This window comes from Lissotriton vulgaris, chromosome 7 (assembly GCF_964263255.1).
Source record: "Lissotriton vulgaris chromosome 7, aLisVul1.2, whole genome shotgun sequence".
Classification (NCBI taxonomy): Eukaryota; Metazoa; Chordata; class Amphibia; order Caudata; family Salamandridae; genus Lissotriton; species Lissotriton vulgaris.
In genome coordinates this window covers 1,545,852,481-1,545,872,126 of record NC_141695.1, presented here as the reverse complement: position 1 = coordinate 1,545,872,126, position 19,646 = coordinate 1,545,852,481, and the positions used below count along the sequence as shown (strand labels likewise).

The following is a 19,646-nucleotide window of genomic DNA, read 5'->3' as shown; positions in this document are numbered from 1 at the left end:
GCAACTGAATGAACTTGCATTTGCACCCGATTACAGTGTTTCAAGGGTCAACCAATTTACTGACCAAAGGGATGTCCAGTTGCTGCTTAGTTTCAAAGGAAACTGGTTTGACGGCAGGTTATAACCAAAGATAATGCTTTAAAAGATGCCTTGAGGCAGCAAGCAGCAGACTGTACCTCTTGGCACTGCTCCATCCCTGCCCTCTGTGGTCTGGAGAAGATTAACCAACTGCTGTTGTGCAAGGTTTTGTTTTGCAAAGGATGACTAAATTTATAAAGATGATCAGGAACAAAGCCCATTGCCTCACCCACTGCATTCCACACGGCTAGCCTGGCAGATAGCATCACAGGTCGGTTATAAATACAGACACTGTTCCTTGCCGGTGGCACGCTCATCAACCTTTTGCTGAGCTCCAAAGCAGAAGATCCACTTGCAGGTAGTGGTGAAGAGAGCACGGAAGACAGCATGGAAGGTGAGTTCGATGGGGTACAAGTTCACAGTTTCCTTGACTGCAGCTCTATATTTCTCGAGTTTGCCTCTTTAACCCCTTCCATGCTGATGACGAACCCCAGCCGTCATACACTACGGTGCTCGTGTGCTGATGACGGCTGGGGTTCGTCATGGCCCGCCCCTGTTCTTTTGTTTACCGCACAGCGGCGGAAACAGGCCAGCAGGGAAGGGGTTAAAGCCTCACATTCTTTTCTCCCTCCAATCAATTCCCATGACGTCTTGACAACAAGTGGACATCAACCACTGACAATATTATTAAGTTAACTAAGTTTGTCGTATGACCTTGTTAAACGTTATAACGTATATTATGAAATCACTGAAACTTTCAATCATGCAGCGCCTTGTGACCCTCGTGGGAAAGTAGTGCGCTTCACAAGTCCCTGATTGATTGATTGATTGATTGATTGTCGGCCATTTTGTTTAAAAAAAAACACAAGGGGCCTCATTTATGAAACGTGACGCATCGCTGCGTGAAAACAGCGATGCGTAACTTTTCATTGCGCCCTCCTTGCGACACCAATGATGCGTCATATTTACATTATGACGCATCATTGTGCAAGGTGTTACAGGTACGTCAGTATTTCTGACGTATCTGTAAGCGCAAAAGTGACGCATTGCTGGAGTGTGTCACAAAAGTGACGCAACTCCAGCAATGCATCCTTTCACATGGGGCAAGCCCCATGTGAAAGGGCCTGCGGCAGTCTTACACCAGCTGTGAGGCAGGCGCAAGATTTTGAAGCAACGGCGTCCTAGAAGTGACGCAGTGAAATCTCATAGATTTCACTGCGTCACTTCTACGACCCTTTCTTGCGTCAATACGCCCCCCTTGCATACATTATACCTGGCGCAGGTATAATGTGGCGCAGGGGTTTACAAAGTGACGCATCTACCTAGATGCGTCACTTTGTAAATATGGCGCAACAAGGCGCATTTTTTACGCCACTGGTGCATCACAAAAAGTGACGCACCGGCGGCGTAAAAGTGACGCAAGGGCTCATAAATGAGACCCAAGGTCTTCTAATACCATGAATTCTTACTTGGATACAATGGTGGTTGGATGAATGCTCAGTGCATGAAGGCCATGTACAGATGCGTAGTAGGGATATAGCTGATGTTGCAGGGCTTGCTGTTACTTCACACTTTTTAAACTAAGTTGGAAAAGCAACTTCCTGTTACTTGATGACCGTGAAGTTTGGTGGTTTAGGTGGTACAAGAGGCTTTAGTTCAAATCTACTACTGATGAGGTGGTGTGCATATGCTGCAAGTAGAGGGGGTAACATAAAATGTTGGATCATTCTTGCAAAACATGTTGAGTGACTACAGAAATTCATATTACACAGACCATACTGTAACTGTTCAGTCATGTATGAGTCACTCCTAAAACACCTTGGGGGTTATTTACAACCCCCTTGCACCGCTGGTTCATCACTTTTAATATGGGGAAATATGACTACCGGTGGCGCAAGAGGCTTGTACATAAGGTCCATGCTTATTAAATCCGATCTGTCCTTGCAACAGATTGTTCCATGCAGCACCTCAGCCATGTTTTCTCCTGCCAACTTAGACTGTTACAAAACTGCTCTCTTCGCCGTGAAGCACTCAGCTGCTTCCTAGGACCAGGTTTGCATGTCAACAACCGAGCATTGGCAAAGTGCCACAAAATGCCCTGGCACACGAGGCGCGCACTGTATGGCATTTACATGGTTAATATTGATCCTTCTGTTTAGTTTTGGAGTGCGCCTTACTGAGACATAAGGAAGAAGTGAGAAATAGTCTTGACAATTTAGGGATGACGTATCAGGAATAATAGTAATTAAAAAAACGAAGCTAGAATAGAAACATCGTAGAGTCTTCAAAAATGTAAGTTATTACAAATATCTCAAAATATTTTTCACCGAACAATTATACGACCAGTCCTTAAAACGGAGTTATGAAACACCACACATATTTCTTTTATAATATAAAAAGCAAATAGGTCAAATATTTGGTATGTTCCAGCCTCTCCCTCTTGTACTGAATATAATGGTACGGCCGGTTTCGGTTGATTTGTCGCTGCATACATAGTGTAAACAGACTTTACAAGTATCACGCGGATTTGAAATGTTTTTGGGGGAAGTCTGCAGATTACTAAATGCACTTATGCAATAAATGAAACAGACTTTATGGTTGGAAGTGAAATGGGGAAACACAGTCTAGTTACTTGAGACAGAGTCTGAGGCGCTTGGCAGACGGGACAGTCAGAGCTGGGAGGATGGGCGAAGTTGAAATAGGTAAGCCGTTTTCAGTGCTGTTGTTTTTTCCAGTGTTCATAACCGTTAGGTGATCGATCTGCTATTTTGTGTCCTTTGCATTGCAGTCAGTTGGTATAGTAGTGTAGTGTGTTTTCCAGTAATACACGAACAGGCAGGTAGCGTGTTGCACCTGCAAGTAATGCTTTATTTAAGCATAACATTCAGGAAACAGGTCTGCACCATAACGCTGCCTCTGCCAACTGCTCCAAACAAAATAATTGCCCATAGAGCACTACTATGTCAGGAGTGACCTAAGATGCCCCGTGCAGTGGAACACAGAACGGAATAGGCAACACAACACATCCCCTTTAACTACAAAGAACACATTACAATAGATAAGTACAAGCCTGTATATTCACTTTTCAAGTTAGCTAAATCATCCACTCGCCCTTCTTCTACCGTCCACACCAGTAGCATTCTCCAGAGTAACCCCAGACGTACCAGAGTCACAAGACGTATCAGGGTTAATCTCCATTGTGCCATTCAACTGTACACTATTCAACTCCACAGCATCATCCAACAAAGATGAGTATACCTCTTCATTCACATCTTTTTTGCCCTCATTCCACTGATCCTTTGAACCCAAACTAACACGCTTGAGATCCCACAGTTTGCCACTTTTAAGCCTTACCGCATTCTGCAAAATTTCGACAACTTCCTCCGGTTCAAAGAATTGACTCCCACCCTTGGGAACTCTAATGGGTTTCTGCACATGTACCCAATCTCTCACATTAACACATACAGGTTTAACTCCATCATAATGAGACTTATTTTTCTTATGTGTTTCTTCCAATCTTTCTCTCACAAAATCCAGTGACCACTGCTCAACAGCACTATCACTGAACCACACAGGAGTACATTTGCATCCGGGACTTCTTCCTCTCATTATTATAAAAGGAGATAAGATAACCCTGTAGTGTAGGTAAGCCGTTTTCAGTGCTGTTGTTTGTTCCAGTGTTCATAACCGTTAGGTGATCGATCTGCTATTTTGTGTCCTTTGCATTGTAGTCAGTTGGTATAGTAGTGTAGTGTGTTTTCCTCTCCAGTAATACACGAACAGGCAGGTAGCGTGTTGCAAGTAATGCATTATTTAAGCATAACATTCAGGAAACAGGTCTGCACCATAACGCTGCCTCTGCCAACTGCTCCAAACAGAATAATTGCCCATAGAGCACTACTATGTCAGGAGTGACCTAACATGCCCCGTGCAGTGGAACACAGAACGGAATAAGCAACACAACACATCCTCTTTAACTACAAAGAACACATTACAATAGATAATTACAAGCCTGGATATTCCCTTTTCAAGTTAGCTAAATCATCCACTCGCCCTTCTTCTACCGTCCACACCAGTAGCATTCTCCAGAGTAACCCCAGACGTTCCAGAGTCACAAGACGTATCAGGGTTAATCTCCATTGTCCCATTCAACTGTACACTATTCAACTCCACAGCATCATCCAACAAAGATGAGTATACCTCTTCATTCACATCTTTTTTGCCCTTATTCCACTGATCCTTTGAACCCAAACTAACACGCTTGAGATCCCACAGTTTGCCACTTCTAAGCCTCACCGCATTCTGCAAAATTTCGACAACTTCCTCCGGTTCAAAGAATTGACTCCCACCCTTGGGAACTCTAATGGGTTTCTGTACATGCACCCAATCTCTCACATTAACACATACAGGTTTAACACCAATAATACAGTCATAATGAGACTTATTTTTCTTATGTGTTTCTTCCAATCTTTCTCTCACAAAATCCAGTGACCACTGCTCAACAGCACTATCACTGAACCACACAGGAGTACGTTTGCATCTGGGACTTCTTCCTCTCATTATTATAAAAGGAGATAAGATAACCCTGTAGTGTCATTGGCAGTAATTCTATATTCCCACACAGCCTTCCTTACAGTGTTATGCCAGTCAAATTGTTTACCCACAGCACATTTATTAACTCTCTTAATTACCCTATTGAATCTCTCCACAGTGCCATTCCCGCTGGGATTATAAAGAGACATTCTTTTGTGTTTCAACCCTACTCTTTCAAAATATGGTCTAGCAGCATTAGCCACAAATTGCACTCCATTGCCACTTAACATAGTAGCAGAAATCCTTTCAGGCCCAAATACCCTGTCTAAGAACTCTAACACCGTGCATTATCAGCTTTAGTAATAATATCTACTACAGGCCATTCAGAAAAAAAGAACCATAAGCACTTTCACATGCTCCTGCAAGTCCCTTGCGGGTTGAATAAATGCAACACAACACTCTACCAAGGTTGTTTGCAAACAAAACATTCACTCATTGGCGGCCTCAATGTCTTAAGAGACTTAAATGCAGATGAGCATACCCCACAGGATCTGACAAGTCTCTTCACCACCTTGTCAACGCCGGGCCAACAAAACATCTCTTTGACTACTGTTTACATCCTCACCACTCCAAAATGTCCTTCAAGACATTGGCTTAACATTTCTGAAGTAAACTCCACAGAGAAATAATCCTACCCCCCAAAGAATCACTTACGTAGCCACAGATAATTCTGACCTGACTTCCTAAGTAGGTCTACATGTATCAGTTAAATGCTCCTTCCTTGGCCAACCAACACAAGTATTCAAAAACGTTTTATAAAACCACATCATCCTTGAGTTCCTTCGCCCACTCTTGTCTCTTAATAGCAGGAGTACCTGAGTCATATAATAATGCAATTTTAAAGTCATTCCATAGATTGGCCTCACATTTTTCTAACAGACAAGGCATTCTAGATAACAATACGCCCCAAATTTTACCCTGAACATACACAATGTGGTATACATAACGTTTTATCCTCATAGACAAACATGCAATTCTAGCGCCAAGAGACCTTGCAGTGAACGTGCACTCAACAAATTCCCTAAACATAAACATTCTCGCAGAACCTGTGACGAATCACGGACAGAATATCGAGTACAAGAATATCAACGTTAAAAATATTGGTGGCGAAATATCGAGATCAAGAATATCGACATCCTATCTACATTATGGTAAGTACAAAAATATCGAAAAAAATATTGATGTCAAAAATATTGTTCAAAATATCGTTTGTTATTTAAGTTTAAAAAATAATGTAAAATAAAGTAAAGAATACATATAGTTTAAAATAAACAGTAAAAAATGTTTTTAAATGTTTAAAAATTATAAATAATATATGTACATATAAAGTAAAAAACTAATTTAAACATATACATATAATATATAATACATATACTCACTAATAATTTTTAATACTTAGGAGCCGATTCCGATTCGGTAAAATCCCCTACGAATCGCCGTACGGAGCGTTTTTCCTGTACGAATCGTACACCTTCAACGTCCCCGTACGTACGAACAAGTACGATCCAAACCCAACGCAGATCTCCGTACGAATCGTCCGAAAGACCATACGACTTAAGAATCCGTACGAATTGCATTCGAAACATGCAGTATGCGACGTCCGTACGGATCGAAGCAGCTTTTTACGAACCAGCAAGTACGATTCGTTAGGACGACACACCGTACTATTCTTTTTCTATGGGACTTTATAACGTACGTAAAAGCAGATTTTGACTCGAAACGCGTGTGAAACGGACCCCCCTGGGTACGCGAGTGCACCCCATGATCGCAGGGTACAGTGCGAACTGGTACGGTGCGTCGGAGTACGGAGCGCAGGGGTACGGTACATCGTGGTATGGTGCATGGGTGTACAGAGCGTAGGTGTACGGTGTGTAGGTGTACAGTGCGTAGGGGTACAGTGCGTAGGGTTGCGAAACATAGGGGTACGGTGCGTATGTGAATGTGTGGTTCTCAGTACGAATTGCTCATTCGCCGCTTTCCGTTCGAATCGCGTTCTCGGTCCCTGGTCCGAATTGTACTTGGCGGGTCGTATGGCATGTTTACGAATCATACGGTTCACTGTGCGGCTCTATGTCAAACGGATTTAACCTCGTTTTTCGTATGGTTCGCAATTATTCTGACGAATTTTTAAACAAAGGATCGTACTACGCGATTCGGACGGATTTGTACGATTCGTACGGAAACGGCTACGAATACTATTCGTCGTACGGATTCGATTCCCGAATCTTAATCGGCCCCTTATTGTAATAACTTATACACATTTTTTAAATATCATATACATTATAAATACATCTATACCCATTTAACAATAATATAAATAAAACATTAAAAAAGAATGTACTCTTTTTAATATTAATTCTATACTACATTAACAAGAAGAGGTAATAAAATTATTATTCCAATTCAAAACAGTGCAACACTAAGGAAAATGTTGGTTAGCGTAGGGCTAAAGATTACAATTCCCACCCGAGTGAGTGTAACATATTGGAAAGTGTTGGATAGCGTAGGGGTAAAAATTACTATTCTCACTCCAGTGAGTGCAACAGTAGGGAAAGTGTTGGATAGCGTGAGGGTAACATTTACTATTCCCACTCCAGAGAGTGCAACAGTAGGGAAAGTGTTGGATAGCGTAGGGGTAAACATTACTATTCCCACCCTAGTCAGTGCAACAGTAGGGAAAGTGTTGGATAGCGTAGGCATTAACATTATTATTTCCACTCCAAAGAGTGCAACAGTAGGGAAAGTGTAGGATAGCGGGTGGGTAAAAATTTGTATTGCTGTTCCTGGAGGGAGAGGAGGGGAGAGAGAAGACCAATACAGTGTATGATGCGAGTGGTATTGTTGGGGTAACGGGAAGTTAACCCTGGGGATCCATTTTGTTGGATTTAATGCCCTCACACACCCTTTCAGGTGTCATGCTTCATCATTTGGGCCTGCTCCACGTTGGGTCGGCGGTGCAATACCCAACGGGAGCTGTAACCCGGATCCAGCGGCGAGGGGTAGGCGCTAGCAACGCAGCTCAGGCACTCCCAACCCTGCGGTGGAAGATCTAACGTGAAGCTTTACCCGCTGGATACTGTTGTTATCTGACCATTACATTTTTTAGGTAATGACAGCTTAACACAGGTTTCAATAGAAGAAGGGTAATATAGGGATAATTCCCCTCCCAATCCCCTTCATCCCTAGCTATTGGTGTTTTGTACCCACACTATTGTACACACACAATACATTAGGGAATCAGAGTAGACAGTTTCCACTCTTTTAGATACTAGCGAAGTAGTCCCATAGGTCCTGAAGAATCACTTGTTTAATTAACGCCAGCGAGAAACATGTTGACCGGACAATAACACAATCTGGAGGATCTCTGGAAGCATAATATCCCAACTCTCTCCTCTAGAAATCCGTTTTTAATTAAAGCAGCGGACCACCCGAATAAATCATTTGCGGTACCCCTAGCTTTATTTTAATTCACTCTTCAACGCCTACTAATCCATTCTGGCCCCATACCCGCACTTCATCCATACGGCTGTTGGACAAAGATCTCCGCCAAAGAGCCCCTCTTTGAGGTATTGCCCGTTGGGTATTGCACCGCCGACCCAACGAGGAGCAGGCCCAAATGATGAAGCATGACACCTGAAAGGGTGTGTGAGGGCATTAAATCCAACAAAATGGATCCCCGGGGTTAACTTCCTGTTACCCCAACAATACCACTCACATCATACACTGTATTGGTCTTCCTCTCCCCTCCTCTCCCTCCAGGAACAGCACGGCAATTTTTGCATCTACGTATCCTTTAAGGGCACGCTGTAGCTGGACCTTCTACTTATGACTAAGTAGTAATAGCCCTTTACTCCTCTCTTTGATACCATAAAAATTTGTATTACCACTCCAGGGAGTGCAACAGAAGGAAAAGTGTTGGTTAGCGTAGGGGTTAAAATTACTATTCCCACCCCAGTGAGTGCAACAGTAGGGAAAGTGTTGGATAGCATAGGGGAAAAAAATTACTATCCCCACCCTAGTGAGTGCAACAGTTGGTAAAGTGTTGGATAGAGTAGGGGTAAAAATTACTATTCCAACTCCAGGGAGTGCAACAGTAGGGAAAGTGTTGGATAGCGTAGGGGTTGAAATTACTATTCCCACTCCAAAGAGTGCAACAGAGGGGAAAGTGTTGGATAGCGGAAGGGTACAAATTACTATTCCCACTCCAGTGAGTGCAACAGTAGGGAAAGTGTTGGATAGTGAAGGGGTAAAAAATTACTATTCCCACTCCAGGGAGTGCAACAGTAGGGAAAGTGTTGGATAGGGTAGGGTTATATTAACATACTTATTAATTAAATACTTTTTGTAAAATAAATAACATATTAAAATTAGTTAACTAAGAATGTGATAGTAAATACCAATAAAATTAAATTAATAATTACTTAAATAAAATTAAATTACTTCACACCCTATTCCCCCTTAAACATGCAACCCGCTGCACATGAAAAATAATATAATTAATTGATTTTGCCTTTAATCTATTAATATAAATGAACTACCAATTAATGATGAATTAATTAACAAATAAAAAAGTAATAAGAAATACATTATTATTAATATAATTATAAATTATTCAATTAATAAATATTAACTACCAATTAATAATTAATTAACAAAACATTATTTATCAATAACAATGAATAAAAAAATATGAATTCATGTTTAAATATTAAATTACTCCCCATCATATTCTCCTATAAACCGACAACCCGCTACATATTCAAATTAATATAATTAGTTAAATTATCTAGTAATCAATTAATAAAAAATATTGATCAATTGTAAAATTAATGAACAATGAATACAAAAAATAATAATTATAATTAAATTACTTCCCACCCTATTCCTCTATAAACCCACAACCGGCTGTGATACTAAAACGCTGAATTTTGTTTAAAGAAATTACTAATTTCTAAACATTTAATACATATATTTAGAACTAATTAAAAAACACTACAGCATTTTTTAAACATACATATAACATACATACTAAAATACATAATACTATTATAAATATCGATATTATTAACAGCATTATTTTTGCTTACGATATTACTAACCTTAAGGTCGATATTCTGGTCAACGATATTCTTGACATCAATACTCTCTCTCTACGATATTGTAAACTCTATATAATTGTAGTTTGATATTAATAATTCGATATTTTGACTGCTCACCCCTGTGACACTACCTTCCGCAGTCAAAAGCTTCACAAAAGTTTTGTTGTCACATCTAATCGTAACTTGTTTACCCCACACAAAGGCACTAAAATGTTCCAAGGCCTACGAGCATGCCAAAATGCTTCCTTTTCAATGATGAGGCACATATCTTCAGCAGGGGACAGAGATCTGGTTGCAAACAAAATGATCTGCTCCCCACCCTTAACATCCCTCTGCGACAAGGATTCCCCCAACCCAATGTTGCTGGCATCCATTGTTACAAACCAGTCCAAAGTTGGGTCGAAAATACCTAAAGTAAAAACTTTTTCCAAATCCTGGTTAATGCACTTAAATTCTGCTTCACACTTTGAGTCGCACACAAACTATACATGTTTTTTCACTAATTGTCTGCAAAATGTGCAATGAATTTTGCACAATACTCAGCAATTCCAAATAAAGGTCGTACCTCATCCTTGTTGCACGTGACTGGTTCACCTGTTATTGCACGGATTAATGATGGTTTAGATTTGACTCTTTCCAGTAATCACATGCCCCAAATAGGTTATACTCCTTTCAGCAAACTTACTTTTGTTTAGTTCCACAGTCAGCTCCTTATTCTCCAATGGATCACTGGCAGAATATCGAGGAGCAAAATATCAACCTGCCAAAATATCGATGAAAAAATATAGAATGACAGAATATCGACTTCCTAACTACAAATAATAAAGGGGCATATTATCAAGGACCGGTGTTAAAATTAACGCCGTTTTATCGGCAGGAAATTGCCGATAAAACAGCTATAATGGGCTTGATAATACGCCCTTGTTAATTCTCATAGAAGCCCATGTTAACACAAAAACATGGGCTTCTATGGGAATTAACAAGGGCGTATTATCAAGCCAATTATCACCGTTTTATCTGCAATTTCCTGCCGATAAAACAGCGATAATTTTAACTCCGGTCCTTGATAATATGCCCCATAGTTTGTTAAAATAGAACATTTTTAAAATGTCCTAAAAGTACTGTAAAATCATGAAATAATGAATATAATTAAGTAAAACATACTCAAACATACTTAAATAACCTTACAATTTATAAATAATTAATGTAAATAAAAAAATGAACATGCAATTTTATTTTTTAATACATATATATGTTAACGTAATATTATTAAAAAAAATATTCAATATTTTTAGTATTTTCATAGTGGGAGGGTAAAAATTACTATTCCCACTCCAGTGAGGGCAACAGTAAGGAAAGCGTTGGATAGCAGGAGTTTAAAAATTACTATTCCCACTCCAGTGAGTGCAACAGGGAAGGCGTTGGAAAGCAGGTAGGTAAAAATTACTATTCCCACTGAAGTGACTGCAACAGTAGGGAAAGTGTTGGATAGCGGGTAGGAATAATTTACTATTCCCACTCCACCAAATGTAACTATAGAGAAAGTGTTGGATAGGGGGAGGGTACAAAATACTATTCCCATTCCAGTAAGTGTAACAGGGAAAGCGTTGCATAGCAGGTAGGTGAAAATTACTATTCCCACTTCAGTGAATGCAACTGTAGGGAAATTGTTGAATAGCGTAGGGGTAAACATTTCTATTCCCACTCCAGAGAGTGCAACAGTAGGGAAAGTGTTGGATAAAGTAGGGGTAAAAACCATAGGGAAAGTAATGATTTATTAATTAAATATATATAAATTAACTATCAATACCAATAGAAATTTATTAAAAATTCATTACCAATTACAAATCATCTATTAATTAATTATAAATGCCAATAAATATTAGTTATTAAAAATTAATTACCTATTATTTAATTAGCTACACATTAATTTTCTATACTAACAATAAGTAATACATTTATTAACCAATTAATAATTAATTAATAGTAAATTAATTATCAACACACAAAATAATGTAAATAAATAAATAAATGAACATGCAATTTAAATTTTTTAATACATATATATGTTAACTTAAAATTATAAAAGAAATTCAATATTTTTAGTGTTGGATAGTGGGAGGGTAAAAATTGCTTTTCCCACTCCAGTGAGGGCAACAGTAAAGAAAGCGTTGGATAGCAGGAGTGTAAAAATGACTATTCCCACTCTAGTGAGTAAAACAGGGAAGCCGGTAGGTAAAAATTACTATTCCCACTGAAGTGAGTGCAACAGTAGGGAAAGTGTTGGATAGCGTAGGGGTAAAAATTACTATTCCCACTCCAGAGAGTGCAACTGTAGGGAAAGTGTTGGATAGCGGGTAGAAATAATGTACTATTCCCACTCCATCTAATGTAACAGTAGAGAAAGTGTTGGATAGGGGGAGGGTACAAAATACTATTCCCACTCCAGTGAGTGTAAGAGGGAAAACGTTGCATAGCAGGTATGTGAAAATTACTATGCCCACTTCATTGAGTGCAACAGTAGGGAAATTGTTGGATAGCGTAGGGGTAAACATTTCTTTTCCCACTCCAGTGAGTGCAACAGTAGGGAAAGTGTTGGATAGCGTACGAGTAAAAATTACTATTCCCACTCCAGAGAGTGCAACAGTAGTGAAAATGTTGGATAGCGGGAGGGTAGAAATTACTATTCCCACTAAGTAGGGAAAGTAATGATTTATTAAAAAATATATATAAATTAATTATCAATACCAATACAAATGTATTAAAAATTAATTACCAATTACAAATCATCTATTAATTAATTATTTATAAATGCCAATAAATATTAGTTATTACAAATTAATTGCCTATTAATTAATTAGCAACACATTAATTTTCTATGCCAACAAAAAGTAATACATTTTTAACCAATTAATAATTAATTACCAGTAAATTAATTATCAATACACAACTTAATTTCAATAATTAATTAATTACAATTACATTACTTCCCACCCCATTCCCCTATAAACCCACAACCCGCTCCAAATAATAAATGTATACAATTAATATAATTATCAATTAATCAATTTATAAATAATATTACCAATTAATAATTAATTAACAATAAATGAATTATCAATACCAATAAAAAAATACTTAATTACAATTAAATTACTTCCCACCCCATTCCCCTATAAACCCACAACCCGCTCCAAATAATAAATGTATACAATTAATATAATATCAAAGAATCAATTAATAAATATTAATTACCAATTCATAATTAATTAACAATAAATTATCAATACCAATAAAAAATTCTTAATTACAATAAAATTACTTCCCACTCTATTCCCCTAGAAGCCCACAAACCACTCCAAATAATACATTAATTCAACTAATAAAATTACCAATTAATCAATTAATAAAAATGAATTACCAATTATTAAAAAGTAATTACCAATTAATAATTAATTAACAATATAATATATATCAATACCAATAAATAAATAAATAATTACTTATTCACTATTAAATTACTTCCCACCCTATTCCCCTATAAACCCACTACCTGCTACAGAACTAAAATGCAAAATTAAATAAAAAATAATTAATAATTCCTAAAATGTCATATTTATTATACTATAATTAAATTACTTCCCACCCTATTCCCCTATAAACCCACAACCCGCTACAGGAATTAAATTACGCAAAACATAACTAACATAACATTCATTACTTTAACAAAAATCCAAACATACATTACAAAAATGATATATATTTTTACACACATTTACCAACGCTTAAAACACTAAATAAAATTGATATTTCTAACAAATATATTATGTCTGTTGATATTACTAACTTTGATATTATGACAATCGATGTTTCTTACCTGAATTTCGATATTCTGCACCACTATATTTTTGTGACTCGATATTATATCCACTCGATATTTAAAACTCGATCTTTTGCCAATTCAATATTAAAAATTTGATATTGTGACTGTTCACCATCTCCAATATCTGTAAAACTTTCCTCAATCTTTCATAATGTATCTCTCTATTCTTTCCAAATGTTAAGATTTCGTCTTGAAAGAACATCACTCCCACCTCTTCCTCAACAGTTTATGCATTAACCGCTGAAAAACAGCTGCCACCGATGCTAGTCCAAACAGCATCCATTTAAATTGATAACACCCAAACGACGTGATGGATGGTTTTAGACTCCTGGATGTCGATGTGAGGGGAATCTGATGATAAGGAGTTGAAAGATCAATGGTAGAGAACCAATTTGTCACCTTTAAATATGAGACCTTTTCTGTAATTTTAGGAAGGGGAAACAGATCAATAGCAATGTTATTGTTAAGATGGCAAAATCAATGCACAGACGGATTTTACCATTGCTGTGGCGTGCCTCCACCACTGGTGAAATCCACCCTGAACTCTCAATTGGTTCAATCACGCCGACCTCTACCACTCTATCCAATTTCTTAGATAACTCCTCACGTATCATTAAAGGTACCATCCTCAGTTTATGCACCTTGGGAACAGCATTGTCCTTGACACAATTATGTGCTCAAAGCCATTCAGCATACCCAGATGGCTGCTGAAAACCTTTGGAAATCTATCAGTCTCCTCTTTAGTCAAAGACTTCCCAACCTCAAGCACCAACACTTTCTCAGTACTGTTAGGTTTCAGGAAAATGTGCAAATTCCGTTGATCTCTTTAGCCCTGTACAGAAGAAGCTTTTCTGTTTGTATACAGTTTAGCCCATGCCTGCCTTAAACAAAACAAAAAGGACAACCACCTACAACCCAACATATCAATCCTCTCACCAGTGTAGTTTCCAGATTGATGTCTGTCAATTCTAAGTGTGAAACAATTTCCCCCACAAATTTGCTCTTCCACACCTCCTCATTGAATGGAAACTGAGACCCTAAATCAGCACATTTCTGATAAAAACCCCACCATTTTACATGTCACATTCTAGTTTCCCATTGGTGCTTTTCTCATTAATAATCAAAACAAACTTGTCTCTTAAACTCATTTCACTGTTTTTTTCTTCCGTCTTCTCCTCGGCATCACTTGCCCCAGGTGTTCAGTTCTCACATATGCATTTTACACTATTTGTTTTATTTCTACACACCTTGGTGTAATGTCACTTAATGCCACACTTACTATACTTTTTTTTAAGAGCAGGAAATGTTTTGTAATGCGTTAGATTCTGCTTACTGTCACATTGGTTACACCTACGTTATTTTCCGGTACGTTTCTATAGCTACTTTTCTGAGGTCTTTTCACCTTACGAGTTGTCACCTTCCATACACACTCTGTAATTTTCTCTGACTGTTTTAATTCACTGGCACATCTACTTAAAATGTCAGCTTTACACACTATAGCTAAAACTTCCTCTAATGGTGAATCACCATTAATCCAAACACGCTCATGGATAGCAGAATTATTGGCATGTATGACAAGTTGGTCTCTAGTTAGATTGTCACGTAACGCACAAAATTTACAATCAATTCACAATTTCCTCTTATTTGCAACAAATGCATCAGCAGATTCCATTCTACTTTACATTGAAAAAGCAAATATTTTGTAATCCCAATACACACTTTGGTTGCAAAATATTTATCCAAGTCCTTCAGGGCCACCACAAACACGTTGCCATCTCCAGCTTTAGGCATAAAACTGTAAGTCTCCATCCCTACAGGGCTTAAAGAGTGTCAAAGTATTCATTTCTTTTGTTCAGCTGACATTTTATCTTTTTCATCCATTGCACATACATAATTTACAAAATAATCTTTCCATTCCACCCACTTTATTGATGACTGTGTTCCCGACACCCAAAAACCATGTGGAGGACTAACTGTAAAGTTTTGCTGAGCCATCGTAAGTATGTATATGTATGTCTACACAACAGAAGAACGTGTAGCCAAAATACAATTATACGGATAAATACCTTCACCGGTTTCCTGAATGAGACTATGCAAATGCGACAGGCAAATAAAAACAGCTGTGCCTGTCAGTGTGTAACCTAACTAATCCGTACCTAAAACAGTGCCCAATGATAATAAGCACCCGTTGGGGTGTATGTAGCTCCGTCTGTGAGTTGTAAATTAACTTCAGCTGTGCCTATCAGCGCGACGTGTAATAGGCCACAAGCGTATGCAGCTCTGACTGCCAGCCCGCAAATGATCCATAAGCAAGTGGTGACGCCATCCGGGTCACGTAGATTACGTAATGTGACCCTGAGACACGTAGAGCAAGTCAGGCACGCCGGAAAGAGGCAGGAACACAGGCATAAAGATAACACAATGCCATGGAAGCGTTCCAACAGGATTCCACCCACCGCCACTCGAAAAATGCGGCCGAGCAACGGATAAAAGACCAGGCCAGTTGCCTCCTCAAAGTACTGTAACTTTTACAAACACCGAATGTTTAAAAAACTAAGTGCCTCGCCATAGCCACTTATGGTGCCTCGGTTTTAGGTTACACATCACATGTAAAGATCCAAGTGGCTGAAAACAAATTCTTGAGATCGCTTCTGGCTGTACCCCAATCGACCCCTACTTATTCTCTGCACACGGAATTGGGTTTGGGCTATGCCATTGACCAGATGAAAGTTGCCCTGCTGATATGCTGGTTAAAGACTTGGCTGAATCAAGAAATCTCCTTGAACCATCAAATTCTACTTGATTGTCTTTCCCTGGATAGGGAAAGTAGGGTCCCGTTGTTAATGTATATTAAAGCCATGTTTACTAAACTTGGGCGCCCTGAGCTCTATACCTCACCGGACTCTATTACCAGGTAAGACATATGCTGGACTAAGAAAAATGTTCTTCTTATGTCGACAATGGAGAGGGAGGAGTTTTATTGAAACCATCTGTTAAGGCTAACTATGTTTTGCAAACCTCACCTTCCCTCGAACCATATTTAATAATTGTCACCAGACCTTTCCATCGCCAGCTTTTAATTAGATTTCAGTTCAACATTATCCATTTCTCCCTTGGCGTTTTACCTATATGGTACAAACCTGAAAATAGCGACCCCTGTCGCTGTGACAACTTTTCTACACCTGATATAATGCATTTTATTATGTTCTGTGATTTCTATGCGGGGATTCGTAAAAAGTATTTATTGCCAATTCTTAGAGAGGCTGGCTTTACTCAAGTCAGGCCTGCTCTCATATTTCTCCAGATGCCAAGCAATACGCGTGTTATATTCTCTGTTGCTAGCTTTTCTGGTGGCTGCTGTACAAATCAATAGCAAAAAATTAACTGTATAAATGTTCCCTGGCTGATTTTAATTTGATATTTTACTTGGGCTTTTTAATTGATTTTAAATTTCCTATTGTGTAATGTTTTCGTTATCATTGATTGAAGGATTTTATATATTAACATGAATGTTTTTATATTGTCTTTTATGATTTTAACTAATCGAATAAAGTGTTTTGTCTGACTGACTGACCAACTCCATCAGTAAAAACATGCTGATAGGTAAATACTTTACTGTAGCTTGGCTGCCGAACTCCTCCGACACGGCAGAGAATATCCAATCCTGAACCGCTGTCACTCCCATAAACCAATACATTCACAAAATGATGAACGTTTCCACGCAGGTCCACTCATCGCCAATTTGTAGTGTGTGTGTTCCTTTCCAGTAAGACACGAACAGGCAGGTAGCATGTTACAAGCAATGCTTTGTTTAAGCATAACATTCATGGGACAGGTCTGCACCGTATTACTGTCTCTGCCAGCTGCCCTTTGCAGGATCATGGCCCATAGAGCATTACTGTGTCAGGGATGACCTAGCATGCCCCGTGCTGTAGAACACAGAATGGGTAAGCTACACAACAAGTAGCTTCTTGTTTCTTTGCATTCCTATTACCAAGTCATCAATAGCGGTTACTACCCCCGACGAGGCGTTGAATACTTGTTTTATCAGATCACTTGTCTTGAGAAGACCCGTTAAGTGTTCTCGCAGGATGCCCAAACATCTCCTTACGTGTTTTTAGGTTCCTTCAAAACATGTTACCTAAATGCCAGTGCTGCAGGATTTAAGCAAATCAGCATTACCATGTACGTCGATTCACCACAATGCCAAGGGTAGCGGAAGTGACATCACACACCCTTTGACCTGAATAACATTGCAAGAAGTGACATCATATGACCTTTGACAATCACTTTTCCCAGGAAATCATGCCATATGAAAGCAACCCTGATGACACCACAATAATAATTGAAATTGCTGATGCTTCGAAATATCTGCATGATTAACAAAACATAACAAAGACTGTTGTAGACAACACCTATTTTAGGGTGTTGCTATGACAGACAAAGGAACTTTACTCGTTTCTCTTTGGATTACATGAACAATTATGTGTTTGTCTAAAAGAAATACTGGGAATATTAACTATCTATACCACAAACTGTCATGATTTATTAGCTTTTTTTAGTGAATACTAAAATGAGAAATGGATTGATAAATAATTGGGAAAGAACAATAATTTAAAAAGCATAGCAGCCACATCCATGTGTATTAATTGATATCGATAATTTATTTTCAATATGAACTAGAGATGACTTTTTTTTTAACAAATCATTTTTTTTATGTACACACAATAAAGAAACATGGCAAGAACATATTTAAAACTTATTCTAGATCATTTGTTTTTTTAATCTGTAGACTTAGTTTTTCAATGCTGAATGTATTTATTTTATAAGACCTAAAGTGTAATATCTCTGTGGAAGCTCCAGAAAATAGGCAGGTGCTTATAGAGACATGGTTTACCTTTCGGTCTTGCAATCAATCATTCAAGTGTTTTGTAGAGCGCGTCTACTCACCCTTAAGGGTCTCAAGGCTCTGGGGGGTGGGGGGGGGGGGGGGGGGATGCTGATCCATCCAAGGCGCCGTGGTTCATTCGAAGAAGCCATGTTTGAGGCAGTGATAGTGATTGCCTGAGGTGGAGAGGCAGGGTGCTGCAGGTCTTTGCTTTGAGGCTGGAGAAGGATCTTCCTCCGGCCGTGTTCTTGTGGATCTGTGGGACTGTGGCCGGGGCCAGTTGGACGGAGTGGAGGTCTCTGGTGGGTGCGTGGAATGCGAGGCTGTGGTTAAGATACGCAGGTCCCTTGTCATGGAGGGCTTTGTAGGCTTGTGTGAGGAGCTTGAAGGTGTTTGTTTTGTTGGATTAGGAGCCAGTGGAGGTCTCTCAGGTGGCCAGTGATGTGGATGTGGTGGGGGATATTGAGGATGAGTCTGGTGGAGGAATTCTGAATGTTGTGCAGTTTCATGCGGAGTTTCTGGGTGATACTGGTGTGCAGTGCTTTGCCATAGTCGATTGTGCTGCTGATGAGTGCGTGGGTGACCATCTTTCTGGACTCGGTGGGGATCCACTTGAAGATCTTACCGAGCAGGTGTGAAGGCTGACTGATAAGATGGTGTTGATCTGGTGGTTCATGGTGAGCGAGGAGTCCAGCATGATGCTTAGGTTTGGTGCGTGGTCTGTTCAAAGTGCTGCAGGCGACCAGGATTGTCCCAGAAAACTTTGGTCTTCTCTGAGTCGATCCTGAGGAAACTGCTTTTCATCCAGGTGGCGACAGCCTTCATCAAGTCGTGGAAGTTGTTCTTGGCTACTGTGGGTTCATTGGTGAGGAAGAGAATCAGCTGGGTGTTGTGGGCGTAGGAGACATTGTTGAGCCCGTGGTTCCTGACGATGGCTGCGAGCAGGGCCAAGTAGATTGAAGAGAGTGGTGATCAGGGAGAATCCATGAGGCACTCCACAGCTGGTCTCTGTGAGTTCAGAGTGGAACTGTGGTAGTCTGACTCTGTGTTCGGCTGGTGAGGAAGGAGCAGATCCATTCCAGGGCTTTGTCGCAGATGCTTGCAC

The 19,646-nt window shown here is 39.2% G+C and overlaps 1 protein-coding gene across 2 annotated transcripts in view; it reads left to right on the top strand.

Moving 5' to 3' along the window:
- The first annotated feature begins 312 nt into the window (after positions 1 to 312).
- Positions 313 to 19,646, top strand: part of LOC147705976 (protein-glutamine gamma-glutamyltransferase 6-like) — a 362,985-nt gene continuing 343,651 nt past the window's right edge. The window contains exon 1 of one of the 2 annotated variants that reach the window (XM_086932433.1): positions 313 to 472. In XM_086932433.1, the coding sequence (XP_086788559.1) occupies positions 466 to 472 (7 nt within the window). In that variant the 5' untranslated portion in view covers positions 313 to 465. Of the gene's footprint in view, positions 473 to 2,581; positions 2,781 to 19,646 lie in introns of those variants that run through there. The other variant, XM_086932432.1, reaches the window with a different exon arrangement.